This window comes from Perca flavescens, chromosome 23 (genome assembly GCF_004354835.1).
Source record: "Perca flavescens isolate YP-PL-M2 chromosome 23, PFLA_1.0, whole genome shotgun sequence".
In the NCBI taxonomy this organism is placed as follows: Eukaryota; Metazoa; Chordata; class Actinopteri; order Perciformes; family Percidae; genus Perca; species Perca flavescens.
This window is the reverse complement of record NC_041353.1, coordinates 16558358-16576066: the sequence shown is the minus strand read 5'-3', so window position 1 is coordinate 16576066 and position 17709 is coordinate 16558358. Positions and strand designations below refer to the sequence as shown.

Below are 17709 nucleotides of genomic sequence, written 5' to 3'. Positions count from 1 at the left end.
TCTATCATTGTTGTTTCTTTATGTCTAAAAAAACTGTACCCTTCTAAAAAACAGTCTTTAACAACTCCACACCTCTTTGTCCAGCCAGGGGCATTATATCATTTTGTATTTTTAACGTGCTGTATGAGTTCAGTGTATAGGCTAATACAAGGGGTTAAAATGCAGAGTCTCATTTCATAAAGAATTGTATTCATTTATTTATTTTATGCTAAAACTGTCCCAATATCTTACCTGATTTACAGGTAATAATCAAAACTGGCCAGTGCAAAATTATTCAAGATAACATGAATTTTTGCATGTTTATTTAAAAACATACTTACAAGTTTCTTTGTACAGTTGCATAATGTTACAGTTCAAAATATGAAACTACGCATATGTCATGTTAGTTCTACGACTTTTGCAGTGCTACAGTATTATAACTTTCACTGACATTATATCCTTTCACTACAAGGTCTAGTCATGTGAAATACAACATTTTTATTTCTTGTCAATACAAAAGAAAAACTTTTCCCAATCAGTTTATGATAATACAATATATGATACAAATGTGGCGAAGTAGCCATGAAGTGACGTCAGATACACATGACACTTGTATGGTCATGGTCACGCTATGGACATGTAGCGGTCCATACTGATTTTGCTGTCTTAGTGTTACATTTGCACAAACATCATCCTTATTATGCAAACTATAAGATTTATTATTAAACTTTTAGTGTAACCTGTGTGTTAGTCTCTACAATTACCACCCTTGAATGAGATTTTTTTTAAATGCCATTAACCTCTATTATAACATTTTCAACAACAAGGCTGACTAGTAGATTTCAGCTGACCCTGAATCACTTCATTTACATCATCTGTGAAATGCAGAGCTGAACAGCATATGACAATGTATTAATAGATGTCAGATTAAGTAGAGTAAATAACTTGTATCCCTGAAAAAAATACCTTTGTTCCCTCTAAAGCTTCTAAGTAATCCAATAGATGACTTTTTATTTTCTTTATCCTTCTTTTATCACATTGCTGCCATCCCTGAAATTTACAGACACTGCCAAACCCAACATACTGTAGTCCTATTATCTCCTGAGTCCTCCCATATTCTGTTATGCATTTAAGTAGACAATGTGACATCTTGTATCTTTCCCTGCAGTGTCTTTAGGATGAAGGCAATGGTGCAGCGAGTCAAGGATGGAAAACCCACATGTCTTTCCCATCACAACTGGGGCCTCATAAGTTGGAGTCTGTCTCTAAGACAGGTAAGTAGCCATTTCTAGCCATGGAAATGTCTCCCTCAGGAGCAAAGATGGCCAGTAACCTTTCCTGCTCCCTCTTGGTTTTGGGTAAGGTATCAGATGGTGTGATAAGCAACTGGATGCGCTGTAAAAAGATAAACCAGTGTTAATAGGCTCCAGTCTTGACCATCTTTATTGAATATATTCCACAATGGGATACGTTCAAGTCAAATCCAGATTCACAGTTCACAGAAAGTCTGTTTTAAAGGTCCCTTATTGTGCTCATTCTCAGGTACCTATTTGTATTTTGGGTTTCTACTAGAACATGATTTAATGTAAAAAAAAAACAAAAAAAACATTATTTTTCTCATACTGTCTGTCTGAATATATCTGTATTCACCTTCTGTCTAAAAGGCTCAGTTTTTGCGCCTGTCTCTTTAAGCCCCCCTTCTGAAAAATGGTTGGTCAGTGTTTCCGGGTCTTCTGCATCTGTGATCTGGGAGTCTCTGCACCGTAATTGCAGCCGGGGAATGACTGTAACGGCACTGTAGTGGCACTTTTTACCTAAATTATATATAGTGGATTTCAATTGACCTGCCATATAATCAAAAAACTCTCACTTGTTACAATATGGGACCTTCAAGACCAAAACTGGCACACACATCCTTTAATTTTAGACACTGAGTTAAAAAAAACTAAACACGTCATTCAGCTCCTACCTTACTTTAGAACTTCAAACAACTCTAATGATCGAAACTTACCTCTCTGAAAGTCCCTTGGGTGGTGCTGATCTTGTACACCATCCAAAGCGGAATACAGACCATAGAGGAAAGAGCGAGCAGCCACCCAATGACATAGCCCCACCACGGGTACACATACTCATTGTTGTACTTTAGAGGGGTATATTTGATGAGAGAGAAGGCAAAGGTACCCTGAAGAGACAATTAGACAAGCATTACTATTGGTGAAGAACAAACAACTGATTTGTTTTGATTTCTGCAAGAGGAGAGGAGGTCTCAGTGTCTGTCAGCCTTTGTCATTTTTAGGAATCCTTGATACTACTTAATTAGTTTGTTGATACTCACAATGCATGTGGCTGGGGTGAAGAACAACCAACAGTACTTGATGTAAGGTCCTGGGCGGTAGCCGATCATGTCCTCAATGTTATCATAAAAGCGATCTGCACCTGGAAAAACACAGTCAAGACATTTCAATCCACGTCGCGCCTTTAAACAGGACAAATACTCCACAGTATGTTAATTTAGTCACTGGAAAAACTCATGAAACATATTTCTCCATTTTCACCAGTGAAATGAAGCCTTTTATGTTTGAGAACAGCTTACCATAGACCCATGCAATGCAGACAGTCTCAAAGATGGACATGAAGAGAAGACACATGCCACTGGCTGCGTAGTAATCAAAGAGCTGGAAAACATACATGCCTCCCTACAAAGAGAGAGATATAAAGCACTAAGTCAAAGTTACAATTGGAAAACTTACCTGCCACAGTACAATACATTTGTTTTAGGACAAAACATATCCAAAATGATTTTAATACTAAAATAGTAAGTTGTTAATGTTAAGTTTATTTAATGCTCTTCATATTAATCAAACATCTACTCGCAACCACACAAGAACCAGACAAAATGGCTCCAACAGAAATATAAAAGACTAAATTGCTTTGGTGACCATTCTACAAATATCCTATAGTCTTATTATTTTAACTAACATTTTTTGTGACTTTGACTACTTGACAAGCTTCAAACGTTTACTATTGATAACACGGTTAACTCAGTGGTCACGTATGTCGTCCATGGATATCTAAATGGCAAACTGGAATGTCGGTGTTGTCACAGACTTACTGGAGACACTGGTGAGGGCAGCTGATTGCGCAAAGCATGGGCTAAGTACATCATTGTGTCAGGGAGTCAAATTAAGCACCAATACAGCTACATGTGTTTCTTTCTAAAAATGTATAGCAGCGTCTAGATCGCCTTTTTCAGATAATACAAAATATAAAGATAAATCTACTCTTTTATTGTTAATATTTAAAGATATACAAGTTTGTGAAAATATTTGAAATGCTGAAGCCCAAAACTAGAGACTTCAGACTAGCTTGACATGCATTACCTGAGACGTGTTGCACAAAACCTCTGACTTGCTTGTACTGACAAAATGATGACTTGTTGACACCTCTGCAAAGCATTCATGTTTCCAGATTTGCAGAGGTGAAACTGTTGGCCATGGGCCCCGTTCTGACCTGGTATTAAAAATCTGATCTGAGTGATCGGATCCGAAGTGGACAGCTCTAAGTAAGTACAGGTGTGAATGCACCCAGGACGCATTGAGGACGCATTGAGATCCGATCACACGTGTCAACTAGGTTGTACTCTGTAAGAGTTAAGTTCAGCAGAACAAGGGATCCTTTCCTGGATTATCCATAAAAAAACAATCAAGTGCAATCCACCAGCAGCAACTTGATTTGAAGTGTATCTGTGTGTGAAACATTTTTCAGTGATGTTAAATGATTATCTTAATGAAGGCATTTTTACCCTGCTAGGAAATATATAATAAGGGAAAACACCTTAAAGCTTTAAAAAGTAAAAATTCAAAGACACTGAATGTACAAACTTAGGTTACTGCCCCTATATCAACATATTGGTCAAAAACATCTTCATGCTTGCTGATGTATGTTTGTCTGTGTGTGTGTGTGTGTGTGTGTGTGTGTGTGTGTGTGTGTGTGTGTGTGTGTGTGTGTGTGTGTGTGTGTGTGTGTGTGTCCTTACCTCCATCAGCATGATGAGGCCCATGAAGAAGGAGAAGAAGACCACACCTAACAGGAAGAGCTCCCTGCGGTTTTTACGTCTGAACACAGCAGGGTACATGTCGACTATCGCAGTCACAAGGCTCTCGACACACACAAACTGATGGCAAGGAGGTCAGAGGGGTGAGGAAAAAAGGGGGAGAGAGGTGAGCACAGGACAATTAATAAAACTCTGTTTGTTTTGTCCACTTTAATGAAGGAAAGACTTTCCCTGGTGGCTCAGTTAACACAAACTACATTTCCAAGCCAGCAGTGGTGGAGGAAGTATTCAGATCCTTTACTTAAACAAAAAATACTAATACAACACTGAAAAGATACTTGAAAAATGTTAATGATATATAAGTACAATCAGGAAAATGTACTTAAAGTATAAAAAAAAAAAAAAAAAAAAACTCAATGCAGAAAAATGGGTAATCAATCAAAATAGTTAAAAGAAAAAGCAGCGATATCTTCATATTTGAGAAGCTGGAACCACACCCTATTGTTAAGTAATCCGTGTCATTTTGGAAAACAAAAAGTGTTCATTAACTTGAGGAACCAACCTGGCTGTCAAGCCCCAGAAAAACAATCATGATGAAGAAGAGGGCGGCCCACAGAGGAGAGAAAGGCATCATGCTCACAGCTCGGGGGTAAGCTATGAAGGCCAGGCCAGGACCTGCAGACAGGAGTAAAAACAACATAAACTGGAGGATATATGAACAGATTATTTTTGCTATTCTATTGCTATTCATTTTTCTTGAAGCCTCGGATACAGTTGATAAAGAGCCTCACCAGATTCTGCCACCTCTGAGATGGGAACATTCTGTTCAAATGACATGAAACCCAGGATGGAGAAGATTGCAAAGCCTGCCACAAAACTGGTGCCACTGTTCAGAAAGCACAACGCTAGGCAATCTCTGCAACAGACAGCAAATATTTCACAGGGAGTCATTTCAGCATCATTAAGCTCCAGATTCAAACAGGTGATCACATGAATCACAGCTGATGATGAAGTTGATGTTAAAGTGCCCATATTATGAAAAAAAACACATTTTCGGGGATTTGGGGTGTTATTTTATGTCTCTGGTGCTTCCACACACATGCAAACTTGGAAAAACAAACATCCATGCTGTTTTGAGTGAGAAACTGGTTTCTGAATTTATCTTGCCTTCAGTCTCCGAGTGAGCTGTTCAAAATCTGCTGGGTTTTCTACGTCATTAGCCGAAATGCCGGGCTAACCGCTAGCATGCCACGCAAAGTTGGAAGTGCGCGCTCGTTTAGAAGAAGTCTCCCGGCTAATCCTGCCTTGTACTGACTGAAGTTGGAGAAACAGCTAGCCAGCTAATTTAATCCTTACCTAGCTACTGGACATGTGCGCCTCCCAACAAAGATGGTACAGAAGTGGGATGTCTCACTCTGTAGCTAAAAAAGAGAGCTCTCACACAGGGTGAAAAGAGGAGCTGCAGCAATGTGCAGTACAACAAAAATATGGTGTTTTCTGAAAATTGAACCATGTAAACCTATTCTGGTACAACCTCAAATACAATTATAAACCTGAAAATGAGCATAATATGGGCGCTTTAATGATGACAACATATGCACCAATTTTTAGTTTCAAAATCAGACTTTTTTCCACATTGAACCATGGAAACATGTATGTATGTAAAAATATAACACAAGTAGGTAACACAGGTAAAAGTGCATAGATGCACATTAAAACACATTACACAGCACAGACAGAAGCACAAAGCACATACAGAAACACTATAGTAGCACTAGTATCTGAGCATGCAATCAAGAGTGCATATTAAAGGTATAGTAAGTGATGCTAATCCAATACACTTTCACCTATAGCTATCTATTTTCTGTGCTGAAAAAAATCTGCACAGCCCTGGCTATGTAAATAGTCTATAGAACACAAACAGAAAGGAGTGCACAAGCCACAAAACACTATTCCAGCCAATCGACAACAGGCGGCGCCGGTTGATGGTAGTGGGGGGGGGCAGCATGTGGATATGCTGGCCAGCCCAAGTCAACAATCTTTGCACAGAATTGCTTACTGCACTTTTAACAGTTTATATACCTGTAACAGTTATTGTTGTATTTGTTGTAGCTTCCCAGAGCAGTCAGCGACCCTAAACAAATGGCATAGGAGAAGAAGATCTGGGTGCCAGCATCCATCCACACCTTACACAAAAGACAAATTAAAAGAATAATAATGAACCACTGAAACTAAAGTGATGCTAAATTTTATGTAGACAAACATACAGTACTTAGGTTGATGTTAATGTAGTAATAATCCATAATCCACAGGAATTCATGTACACATTCATTATAATTGCCTAAAGTAGTTGCACAATAGTTAAGCTGTTAAAAGTCTGTTATTGGTCTGAACATTGTTTAACGGACCAAGCTTCTATACATATAAAGAATGCAGGATCTGTAACGGCAGTCAAAAGTCATCCCTTATCAGGTTCAGAAAAGGACAAAATGATAAGCCAGCAATATTCAGGAGATAGAGAGAAGGAAATTGCAAATTGAATTATTAGTTTGGTGTGTTAACTCTAGTTACTTTGGTTTTGTTTTGAGGCAAACTAGTGTACAACTAAACCAGAATGAGATGACACAATAATAACAGAACTTAACAACAAGAGAGACACATGAAATGTTTGAGTTGAGCAAGGGACTCAGCAGAGCTCTTCTGATTGGACCTTTGCTGGTTAGAGTCTTGTCCTTCCAGTGGGGGTGGAGGGGGACCCTGGTTAGCTGACTGTCTGCAGCTCAGTCCTGGTAGAGCTCGTGTTTACAGTCCCAGTAGTGTCCTGACCCTGCATTCAATCCTCTACCATGGAGAGCAGATGGACCCAGCAGAAACTAGGCTTCCCAGCAGAGAACCATGGGATACCTGCACTTGGTGCGCCCTCGCACACAGAGATCACTACATCTTCTAAAGGCCCTCATAGGAAGATTTGTGGTTTTGTGTAATAGATGTGGATCTGCATTTTGCCTTTCATTTTAAGATGACATTGTGGTACCTGTGGGTCTGCCAGTCGTCCCAGGTCTGGATAAAGGTAGAACTGGATTCCGATCCCAGCTCCAGGCAGCGTGAGCCCTCTGACCAACAGCACAATTAGCATCAGATAGGGGAAGGTCGCAGTGAAGTAGACCACCTATATAGACACATACACACACATATAGCAATGTTTAATATGTAAACAAATAAAGAAACTAATTGAAAAAATAAATACCAGATGTCATCCTGAAAGTGCCCTTGAGTGGTCTTTGGTGCAAAAGAAAAATCATAAATAAAAAGGGTCAGCAGGTCACCCACCTTTCCAGTGGATTTCACCCCCTTCCAGATGCAGAAGTAGCACATGACCCAGGCGATGAACAGACACAGGGCCAGGTCCCAGTTCAATGAGCCCATGTGGTCAAGGCCTGGGGAAATCCTTAGTGCTCTTCTCCTGCAGAGACGGGGAAAGAAACATACATCATTGTCATTTTCACAACAGTAACGTATCACCAAGAGGAGTTTAGGCGGTCTGAAAACTCACTCCCAGAACTCGATGACAGGAGAGGTGGCGTTTAGGTGCATCGTTTGGTTGATTGAGGTGTTTCTCCTCTGAAACTCCATGCAGTTTTCTGCAAAATGTAGAAAAATGTAGAAACTCTTAAACGAATAAAACCATTGGTGGAACATCTTGTGAAGAGCATTTGTTACCTGTGTTCCATGTGTTGTTACAGGACGACCAGGCCAGGTCTGAGGAGAAGGAGAAGTACAGGTAGAAAATCCCCCAGGCCAGAACAATGATGTAGTAGAAGTTCAACAGAGTCACGATCACCTGGGTGCCATAGCCAAGACCTGCAGAATAATCAATACAAATAATCAGTACAAAAATAATCAAATAAACACTTATTAAAACTTTAACTTTAATTTAGAATATATTGAGGAATTAGCTTAAAGGAATATTCCACCGAAAATACCATCTTCCCTGTCTCAGTGAGCACTCAGGTATTTTTTTGTTGTTTTTTTACCATGGCATGGCTTTATAACATTTGCCTAAATGCTGCATGCTTTGCCAGGATCCAACAATGGCTTTGCTCTCCATGGTGATATACCTGTCCTACCTACCTTCAAACAGGGGACTGATTTTTCTCCAGCAGGTAATGCCTCCCTCGCTGGTGTACTGGCCCAGGGCTGTCTCCAGGAAGAAGACGGGAACACCACAGGTGAACAGGAAGATCATGTAGGGGATGAGGAACGCACCTGAGTTGAGAAAGAGCAAAGGATTTAGGGTTAAAGCTTGTAATAATAGTAATAATAATAATAATAATAATAATAATAATAATAACTTTTATTTCATGAAACCCAAGGACACTTTACAGAATTAAGCTAAAGGAGGTTGTAGGCTGTGGTAAACAGGTGGTGTTTCAGGAGTTGTGTTTAAATGTCCAAGGGATGTAGAATTTCGGATATCTGCAGGGAGGGTGTTCCAGAGGGATGGGGCTGCAACACTAAAGGCTCTGTCTCCGAAGGTACAGAGTTTGGTGTAGGGAATGGAGAGCAGGCCAGCGTCTGAGGACGGTTTCGGGGTGGGGTGTATTGTACTTATACTTTCTGTTGATGTTACTGTGTTTCAGAGGCCACGTGATGCCACAGAAAAATGCTAAAATTATCAACTATCATTATCGACTATCTTTGTCCACATGTAGTCTCGGTCACTGGTACTGCATGTTGAGTAACATATTAAAAGTTTCTAATCCACCCATGGCACGTTTTTGGACTTTGTGGGAAATCAGAGCATCTGGAGGACAAGGCCTTCTTGCACTGCTATAAATGTGGACGCAAATACAGACCGTAGCTCCATAGTTAGAGTCAATCTGCTCAAATATGGCCAAATGGTCCTAAAGTCCAGGTTGAGTCACCTATGTCCTATCCTGCAGAAAGATGCACATTTTAAAGAAACTATAAGGTACAAGAAAACATAATAATGATTCATGGAGAAAGTTTCTCTCTTTACCCTCTCTCTTCCGTTCTTGGATTACCTATTTCTAATAACATATTACCTATTACATGTTGCTTATTTTTCCTGTCTCTAACTTCATGTGCTGCCACTGTTGGCACCAGATTGCCTCTTAATTATTCAGATTTCAACCAGATGAACCTGGTTTGGACAATCCTAAAATACAAGTAAGTAAGGTCAAGTGTAGAGGATGTAGTATTTCATGTACAAGAATGAATAATTTTACTATAGTAGAGTACGTAGAGTATATGAAAGAAAACATGCCTTAAACAAACTACAACTACAAACTATATTGATCTGAAGTTGTATTAAAACTCTTAATGAGAACAAGCACTGAAAGGCATGACGTACTGCAAGAAGATATTAAAAAGGTACTGAAACATAAAGTTTCTTTAATGCTCTTTTTCTTTAGACCTGAGCCACTGCCACTCTCTTTCAGGATTTTGTGTTGATGTCCCGTCGGGTGGCCGAGGATGTTTGGTGTGCTCAGATTTCTGCCTCTCTGCAGGGACAGCTGCTGTGAGCAAGGAGCAACAACAGCTGCCTGACCCCGCTCGGCCCTGAACCCTGACCCTGCCACCCCATGGAGGGAGAAAGAGCAGCGTCCGATTTAGCACCTACACAAGCATGCCCAAAAGCAAGCAGGGTCTGATTTGGTTAATTGGGAGTCTTTGAATATATCTGTTTTTATTTCTTTCACCTGAGCTCAAGTGAGTCTAAGATTGAATGTTGCTTCTGAAACAAGTACTCAGGTGCTCTGTAATGTCATATATGTGGATTTTGCACACATGCACACTCTGAGTTCACTTTAATGTCAACTGTCATGACGTGTCTACTCTTTTAGTGCATGTACAAATAACTCCATGGTTGACTGTAAAAGTGCACTAGAGTAGTATTGAACTGTTTAAGCATGAGCCTGACAGAAAGTTTTTAAACTCCATATGCATATATCTTGGTGTTCATTTATGAAGACAGAAATCTGCAGAAGAAACTAAGGGACATGCATTAACCCCTTCCTCCATCCACACAGATCCTCTTCCACTCACCTCCTCCATTTTTGTAGCAGAGGTACGGGAAGCGCCACATGTTGCCCAGGCCGATGATGGAGCCGGCGACTGACAGAATAAACTCTATTTTGTTGCTCCACTGGCCCCGTTCCTCCATCTTCTCCTCCAAAGAGGGCGTTTGGTCCTTGGCTTGGCTGATGCCATTGGAGAGGCCCGCTTTGGCAGCATCGTCTACAAAAAAGACAGAGAAGATGAGGATTACAGCGGGTTAGAGAGGCTGGTTGGTGTTGAGTTAGTTTGTTTTCCCTGTACGTAGTAACAGTTCAAGATGCCCTAAACCAAGGCACCAAAGACACCAAACTGTTCCAGCTGCAGAGTGGGCAACAGTGGAATAGTATAGTTTCACAATGCACCAATAAGATCTGAATGTGTAAAATTGTATATGTGTTTAGCATGGTATTTAAAGAAAAGGAACACACATGCTACGTCTTCTCTTACAAACAATGAGGTTTACTTGAAAACTCACGCAAATAAAAGAATACATTAGAGCTTTGTATCCATTATGAATTGTATCCATTTCAGCCAAGTGCAATGTAATTCTTATCCATACCTTAAACAAAAATACAGTATTTAAATCATAAAACAAAATGACTTTAAATCAACCTAAATTGCACTGTAAATCTCTAGATAATCAATTAGCAAAATGACCATCCCCTTATAGCTTACCTTTCATTGCCATGGCAGCTGATCTTGTGTGTATATCTCTTGTCTCAAGGCTGAAGCATTCTCTAGAGGTTTATGTGTGAATGCTCAAGTTTTAGGATTTTAACAGGACAGGAGTCAGGGACGGGGGGGTTGTAATGCAACACTTAGGCCAGCCTCTTTCTTTCTTTCTTTCCTTCCCTTTGCCAGCCCCTTTCAGAGCAAAGTACATCACCTACCATGACTCCATGCTTAAAATAAGGTGCAACTGAAGAGTCCAATAGGATGACACCGGAGTAGTCAGTAATGTATTGGGTCAAGTTGTAGAAACTGTACTACAATTAGTTTTTAAAAATGTACGCATATAAATAATAAAAAACAATTTGTCCCATTGTACGCTTTGAGGAAAGAGAAGCACCCAAATAATGAGGTTTAGAGTTTGGGTTCTATGCATTTCCTGTCTGCAATGCAGTAAGTACGTCTCAATTTCATGTCTGAGGTTAAGGTTTCCCCAGTTGAAATCAATTACACATTGAAGTGTTAACTCTATTTCTGACTGATGGAAGAAGCTCATGTTTGAGTCCAAAAAAGAAATACGTCTGCATTACATGTTGCCATGTAAGCAGTGCTATAGTTTGCTATGAAGTGAGGATTATTATATAAGGCCAAAACTACAGTTTCGGTCATAAATTCCACTCTCAGGCAGGAACACAACAAACAGCGGGTGATGAAGATGTAATTATAGCATGAGACGACAGAACACATTATGCAATCAATTATGTTCTATTACCAGTAATTAAGTTGATGTCTTGCAGCCCCTTGTGATCACATATTTCTAACCCTGCAGTCAGCACAGGGACAGAGGTCAGCGACTCAGACGGAGGCAAAAAAAGAAATAAGTGGAATGAAAAAAACAAGGTCAGCTGTCATTCTGTTTGACACAAAATTTATTTTTTACACAGTGCCTATAACTAAGGAGAAAAACACATGTAACATGGAATTCAACCTTCTAATCTTCATACCAGAGCTGCACAACATGCCAACACACCTCTCCTCTAATTGAGCTTAATGAGTAACACAGGAAATGTGAAGATTAACTTAGAACCACAAATCAACCTCTCGATGACATGGCCATAAGTCACTACTGGGCCTTTCAGAATTCCACCCACCAATCATCCTGACATTTTAGCCATCTAAAGGACACAAAAGCTAGATTTTATTGATTTACTGTTAAGGAAAAACACAGGAGCATTCAATGGAATCCCAATTGAAGAGAAAATGAAGGCAGGCAGTAATGTTTAAACACAATGTGCTACCGTGTTCTGCAGTCCCCCCCAAGTTCCTGTCTTCCTGAAGGTGTATTTCAACTTGTGCTGGAGGCGTTAAGTTTAGCTGAACCTTCAATGTAAACAATGATATTGCGGGCGCTGTAAACAAGTAGTATGTTTAACCCAAATGCCTCAGCAAAGACAGAATGTGTTATTTGTTTACTTCCTCCTCAGCAGGATGAGACAGCACCGTGTTATTGTACAGCTGTTACGTCTTCAGTCATCTATGGAAACAGAGTTAAACTGCTCCTCTGCCTGGAAAAGGTTATGCGGTTATGTATGACACTGACCTGAATGAGATTGGGATACCACTGTCTCAATAGCATAGCATGAGTATGTAAGCTGGAAATTTCACCACATTTACTGCCTGCTTTATTGTTATTTTTTTATTGTTTGTATATGGAATGTTAAAGGGAAAAAAGACAACACAATTATCAATCATTTGACTAGGAATTGTTTATTAAAGGTGAGAAAACAAAACAAAAAAAGCCACAATCCATTTGTTTAAATGCTTAAAAGTATGTACATTATAAATAATTCCACTACATTACAACCATTTGTGTTTTCTAGTCTGGAGTCCTACATATTGAGATGTTACTGTCTGAAGGGCCAGGCAGAGGGCAGAGGGGAGGGATTCAGGATGTCCAGTAAAACACGACTGGGGACATTATTTGCCTGTTTGCACCAAATACAACAGCTGGAGCAAGTGGTGCGTTTGTTTGATTGAAAGTAAGTATACCAAAGATGTGTTAGTGTTCAGGGGAAAGCCCAGAAGTAACTGGTTGATGTTTTTTAGACCTAAAACTGCTGTGGGAAGACTAAGTCTTGTGTGTGTGTGTGTGTGTGTGTACTAACAACCTTTTCAACAGATCTTAGCGCTCGGAGAGAGAACATGTCATTGCTGAAGCCACATGGTGACAGTAGGACTCTTCTCTTCTTCTTTCTTGTGCTCTATAATCCAAGCAGTTACAGAAAGGCGCCTGGTTTGTCCCTTTTCTTCCAAGCTTATTCATAAAGGGCTATTTTTTCCAGCTCAGATACTGTACAGTCTTATAGCTTGAGAGGTTGAAACACTAGCTTGAATACTAGGTTTTGTGTTCATTGTGTGAGGTACAGTATTCAAACTCAGTCCTAGGCTGTTTTTTGTAAGCGCTAACTGCCCTGCTGAGGCTCTTGCTGCTGCTGCTGCTGCTGATGATGATGATGCTGATGCTGATGCTGATGTGAAGCTGCTGGGTTTAGATGAGAGACAGAGGACGGGTGAGACCACGAGGCCACGACAGACGATGATGGCAGACTCTGCACGCTGCACATCGACGTCGAAAGCACTACGACGCTCTCCTCTGCCACCTCCTCCACAGTCACGGCTCCGCCGCTCACCCCGGCAGCCTTCCGGGAGCAGTCCACGCAGATGTAGTCTTCGTTCTCTGCCATTTCGCACGACACGCCCACGCACACCTGGTGGAACCACTCGTCGCAACCGCCGTCGCACTGCACCCAGTCCACCTGGAATACACAAACAGACCAATGCAGACGTGCGAGTGAAGAATGAGGATTCAAAGAGACAAGGAAACATTACAAATTTGTTTTTGAAAAACAAAACACGTTAGTTAGCCTGTGTCAATTTCCCGTGTCACTGGTCCGGACTAGTGGACGAGGCTAAACTGGTTTGACTTTATGCTAACCGGCTGAACCCGAATTTGTCTCTATGACACCTTCTGGCATACAGTACAGGCCAAAAGTTTGGACACACTTTCTCATTCAATGCGTTTCTTTTTTATTTTCAGAACTATTTACATTGTAGATTCTCACTGAAGGCATCAAAACTATGAATGAAAAAAATTCCACTAATCAACCCTGACAAAGCACACCTGTGAAGTGAAAACCATTTCAGGTGACTACCTCATGAAGCTCATTGAGAGAACACCAAGGGTTTGCAGAGTTGTCAAAAAAGCAAAGGGTGGCTACTTTGAATAATCTAAAATATAAGACATGTTTTCAGTTATTTCACACTTTTTTGTTAAGTACATCATTCCACATGTGTTCATTCATAGTTTTGATGCCTTCAGTGAGAATCTACAATGTAAATAGTCATGAAAATAAAGAAACAAATTGATTGAGAAGGTGTGTCCAAACCTTTGGCTTGTACTGTATAAAAAAGTAGCCTACATTATCAGCCTGTGCCGAGGCATCATAGCCTGGTTGACACCAGACCCTTCTCAGTTGTAACTGAGAGTGGGTCTGGGAAAGGCTCATTGACAGTTCATTTCCAATTGGCATCACCAACGGACACCGCTCAAATGCCTCTGGGCGCATTGGATAGTCTTTCAACCAATCAGACCAACGATCCGGGTGACGCTGCTCTTCGGTAGCCGTCATGTTGAATGTAATCAAAAAGCTGCTCGCCGTCACTGCACTGTCGTCGTTGCGAAAAGCCCGCCTCAACGGTTGTGATTGGTGCCTCGATTTTGGGGGACATTGGAAATGGGTTTGAATGGGCCCTTCGCCAGACTGACTTGCAGAGTTTGTCAGGGTTTACCCAGGCTAGAGGCATCACGGCACTAAATCCAACTTGTATTGCAAGCAGTGTTGGGCAGTAGCTTTTCAGTAGCTTAGCACTTTTATCGATCAAGTTGTAGATTAGCATTCGGTTTCCCAGAGGATTCTGAAGCTCAAGCACAGCTTTCTGCTGCGGTCTGAAATAAAACTGCTCGCCACCTAGTGGTAAAATTCTGTATACCAGTCCGGTCTTGTGTTTGGCTTGATATCAAACCGGTTTTAAATTTTTTTTGACACCAGCCCAAGCCTATTGCGAGTAATATTTAACACACGTTTAAGTTGCAAGTCAGTTTGATTGATCTAATGTACTGGAGTAAAGAGCCAACCGTAAGCAGAGACGGTTTAGAACCGAGACGCCCCAACTTGGAGTAGTTTCCCGTTTCTGTGTCACGTGGGCTCCGCCACGGCCACACCTATTCAGGAGACTAGCGGGCAGGTCCTGAGTGTATTGATTCCAACGGGAGAAGTGAACGTGAACACAGATTATGAGTGATTCTATTGCCACATATCTCCAGAACATTCTGACACTAAAATGGCATTTTTCAGACAGACACATCAGGAGAAACTTTGTTTGAGAACTGTTTCTGTCTCAGGAGCAAACTGTCGCGAAATCTGGCAACACAGAGAAGCTAACGTCAGCTAGAGCTGGGCAATATATCAATATTATATCGATATCGTGATATGATACTAGATATCGTCTTAGATTTTGGATATTGTAATATGGTATAAGTGGTGTCTTTTCCTGGTTTTAAAGGCTGTATTACAGTAAAATTACGTAATTTTCTGAACTTACCCGATTGTTGTAACTGTTCTATTATTTGCCTTTGCCCACTTAGTCATTATATCCACATTATTGATGATTATTTATCAAAAATCTCATTGTGTAAATATTTTGTGAAAGCAACAATAGTCAACACTACAATATCGTTATCGAGGTATTTGGTCAAAAATATCGTGATATTTTCTCCATATTGCCCAGCCCTAAGGTCAACGTTAATGAACGCCCTGACAAAACTAATCTCTGTGATGCTAAATACGTCTTTTAGCTGTGTAAATACAGTATCTAACATTAGCAAAACAACATATTAATACATTTTTTACATTTAACTTTTCATCCATCCACACAACGTTCACTACATGTTCAAACGAGGTCACGCCCCTTTAGGAGACAGGAAGTGTGTACCGTTTGATACCATTGGCGCTGCTTGAAATGCGCCATCGTTAGTATAAAGGATCTTTGACATAACCACAGCCAAACACTGATTAACTGTAGATGAGTTTGTGTTTCACACACACACCACTACAGTACTGTCGAGTACAGTACTGACTTATTGTGAAAAAAAAAAAAACATTGGGCTGCTTGTGCACAATCAATATCTTAAAAACCTCCTTTGCTTCTTTTCATCCGCATCTCCTCCTCTGACTGGTATAGATTTAATAAAGCAAAAACAATGGCATTATTAAATAAGTGTGCTTTCAATAAAATACTAAGTGTCACACATCTTTTGACTGTGAGAGGGAAACGACTGAGGAAATACTCAATTTCCATCTCAATAACACCACACAGCTGTTAATCATCACAACTTGAGGTGTAGTCGACCTAGTCTAGAGCAGCAGCTTCATAGTTTCACCATCTCTACTCCTGCAAGCCTACCACTTCCTTGCCTCTGATTGGCTGCCCTGTGGACACACGGGGGAAGGAGACTGGCCACTGGTTAACTTGGTGGACAGTCTTGGTCCATCAGTGCTGTCTCCGAAAAGAACCACATCAGTGTGTCCTGTTAATACGTTATGTGTAACTCTCTTTAAGGTGTTCCAGTGCGGTTTTCAGCTGTTGATATTCTTTAAAGTTCCATGATATTCATTTTTAAAAGTGTTCATTATTAACTCCGCAAACAAAAAAAAACTGCGTCACCTGTGATGAAAGTATCAACCAGAATTTACTGCCTCTCTCAGTGTGATCTCTCAATGATCTAACAGTCCAGGTCAACATCATGGTCCTCCAGCAGCATGGCACAGTCCAAGCACAGCTACATTTTAACACGGCATCATGTCTGTTTTCATTGGCTCAGTATGCACTTGAGGGCTTTTCACAATGCAGAATGAATATTGAAGAGGCTGCTATTCTGCTCACAACATACAACTTAATGGACATTTGTATGACAGAAAAGATACAGAAAATGGAAGACGTAGTAACGTAACATACTAGAAAAAGAAGAAATGCTATCTATTCACAGCTTCTAATCACAATAAAGCCTCTTCACATAGTGTGAATTTGTGTGGAAACACATTTAATTGTCGCATTTTGATCTCCAAGATGTAAGACATCTCAACCTATTACAGGCCAATTTGATATCCAAAATTTCAATACAAGGGGCTGTGTGAAAATTCAAGTCCAGCCCCGTGTGCAAGTTTCTTGTATTGACAATCTGTAGTTCACAATTGTCAAGTATAAATGTGAATGACTGCAAGACTAAATATGTTTTGTTTTGTAAATATTATAAGAGAAATATTTTGAAAATTACATTAGAGATGAAACAATTAGCAAATTAATTGATTAGTCATTCAAACCAAATCGGCAAATATGCCAAAGAAAATCAGTTTCAAGCTTCTCAAAAGGGAAGGATTTGTTATTTTTCTGTTTTTATATTATTGGGAATTGAATGTCTGAGTTTTGGACTGTTAGACAAAACAGAAAATTTGGAGACATCACCTTGGGCGTTGGGAAACGGTGATAGGCATTTTTCACTTTTTCCTGACATTTTATAGACCAAACGATTAATGGAAAAATAATTGGGAGGATTACTCAAATATGTAAGTTGTAATTAGTTGCAGCAGTTCTTGTCTCCAAGGGACATAAGTTAGTAACATTTTACACTGCGGTTTGGAATAACGTAACAATTTCAATATGTCAATATTAAATAATGCTGAGATAATAATCACATGAATTTAGTCCATATTCGTAGTTAATACATGGCTTTAAATTAATATTCAAAACATATTTAAAACATATACAAGTTATAATATAAGTTTTGAAAAGGTGCACAGTCACATGGT

At 40.0% G+C, this 17709-nt stretch overlaps 2 protein-coding genes across 4 annotated transcripts in view; both read right to left on the bottom strand.

Moving 5' to 3' along the window:
• Window positions 1-1224: 1224 nt before the first annotated feature.
• LOC114550513 (sodium- and chloride-dependent GABA transporter 2) lies at window positions 1225-14647 on the bottom strand. The gene is made up of 16 exons (XM_028571310.1): window positions 14633-14647; window positions 13392-13599; window positions 10103-10294; window positions 8165-8299; window positions 7754-7894; window positions 7587-7674; window positions 7364-7496; window positions 7068-7202; window positions 6116-6219; window positions 4825-4949; window positions 4596-4708; window positions 4016-4153; window positions 2573-2675; window positions 2315-2415; window positions 1991-2161; window positions 1225-1374 (listed from the first exon to the last, which is right to left on the bottom strand). The coding sequence occupies exons 1-16, from the start codon at window positions 14645-14647 to the stop codon at window positions 1225-1227; spliced, it is 2052 nt and encodes a 683-aa protein (XP_028427111.1).
• kdm5a (lysine demethylase 5A) overlaps window positions 12525-17709 on the bottom strand; it is a 23695-nt gene continuing 18510 nt past the window's right edge. For all 3 annotated transcript variants that reach the window (XM_028570213.1, XM_028570215.1, XM_028570214.1), the window contains exon 29: window positions 12525-13599. The gene's annotated coding sequence lies outside the window, so the exon portion shown is untranslated. The remainder of the gene's footprint in view (window positions 13600-17709) is intronic.

Bases quoted from the DNA above. Each gene is read 5' to 3' on its own strand.
- LOC114550513 (XM_028571310.1), bottom strand. The intron at 6,220-7,067 runs GTACCACAATGT...CTTTTGTGTAAG, and splicing joins GACGACTGGCAGACCCACAG to GTGTGGATGGATGCTGGCAC. The intron at 4,950-6,115 runs GTATATAAACTG...TGTCTGTTGCAG, and splicing joins TACAACAATAACTGTTACAG to AGATTGCCTAGCGTTGTGCT.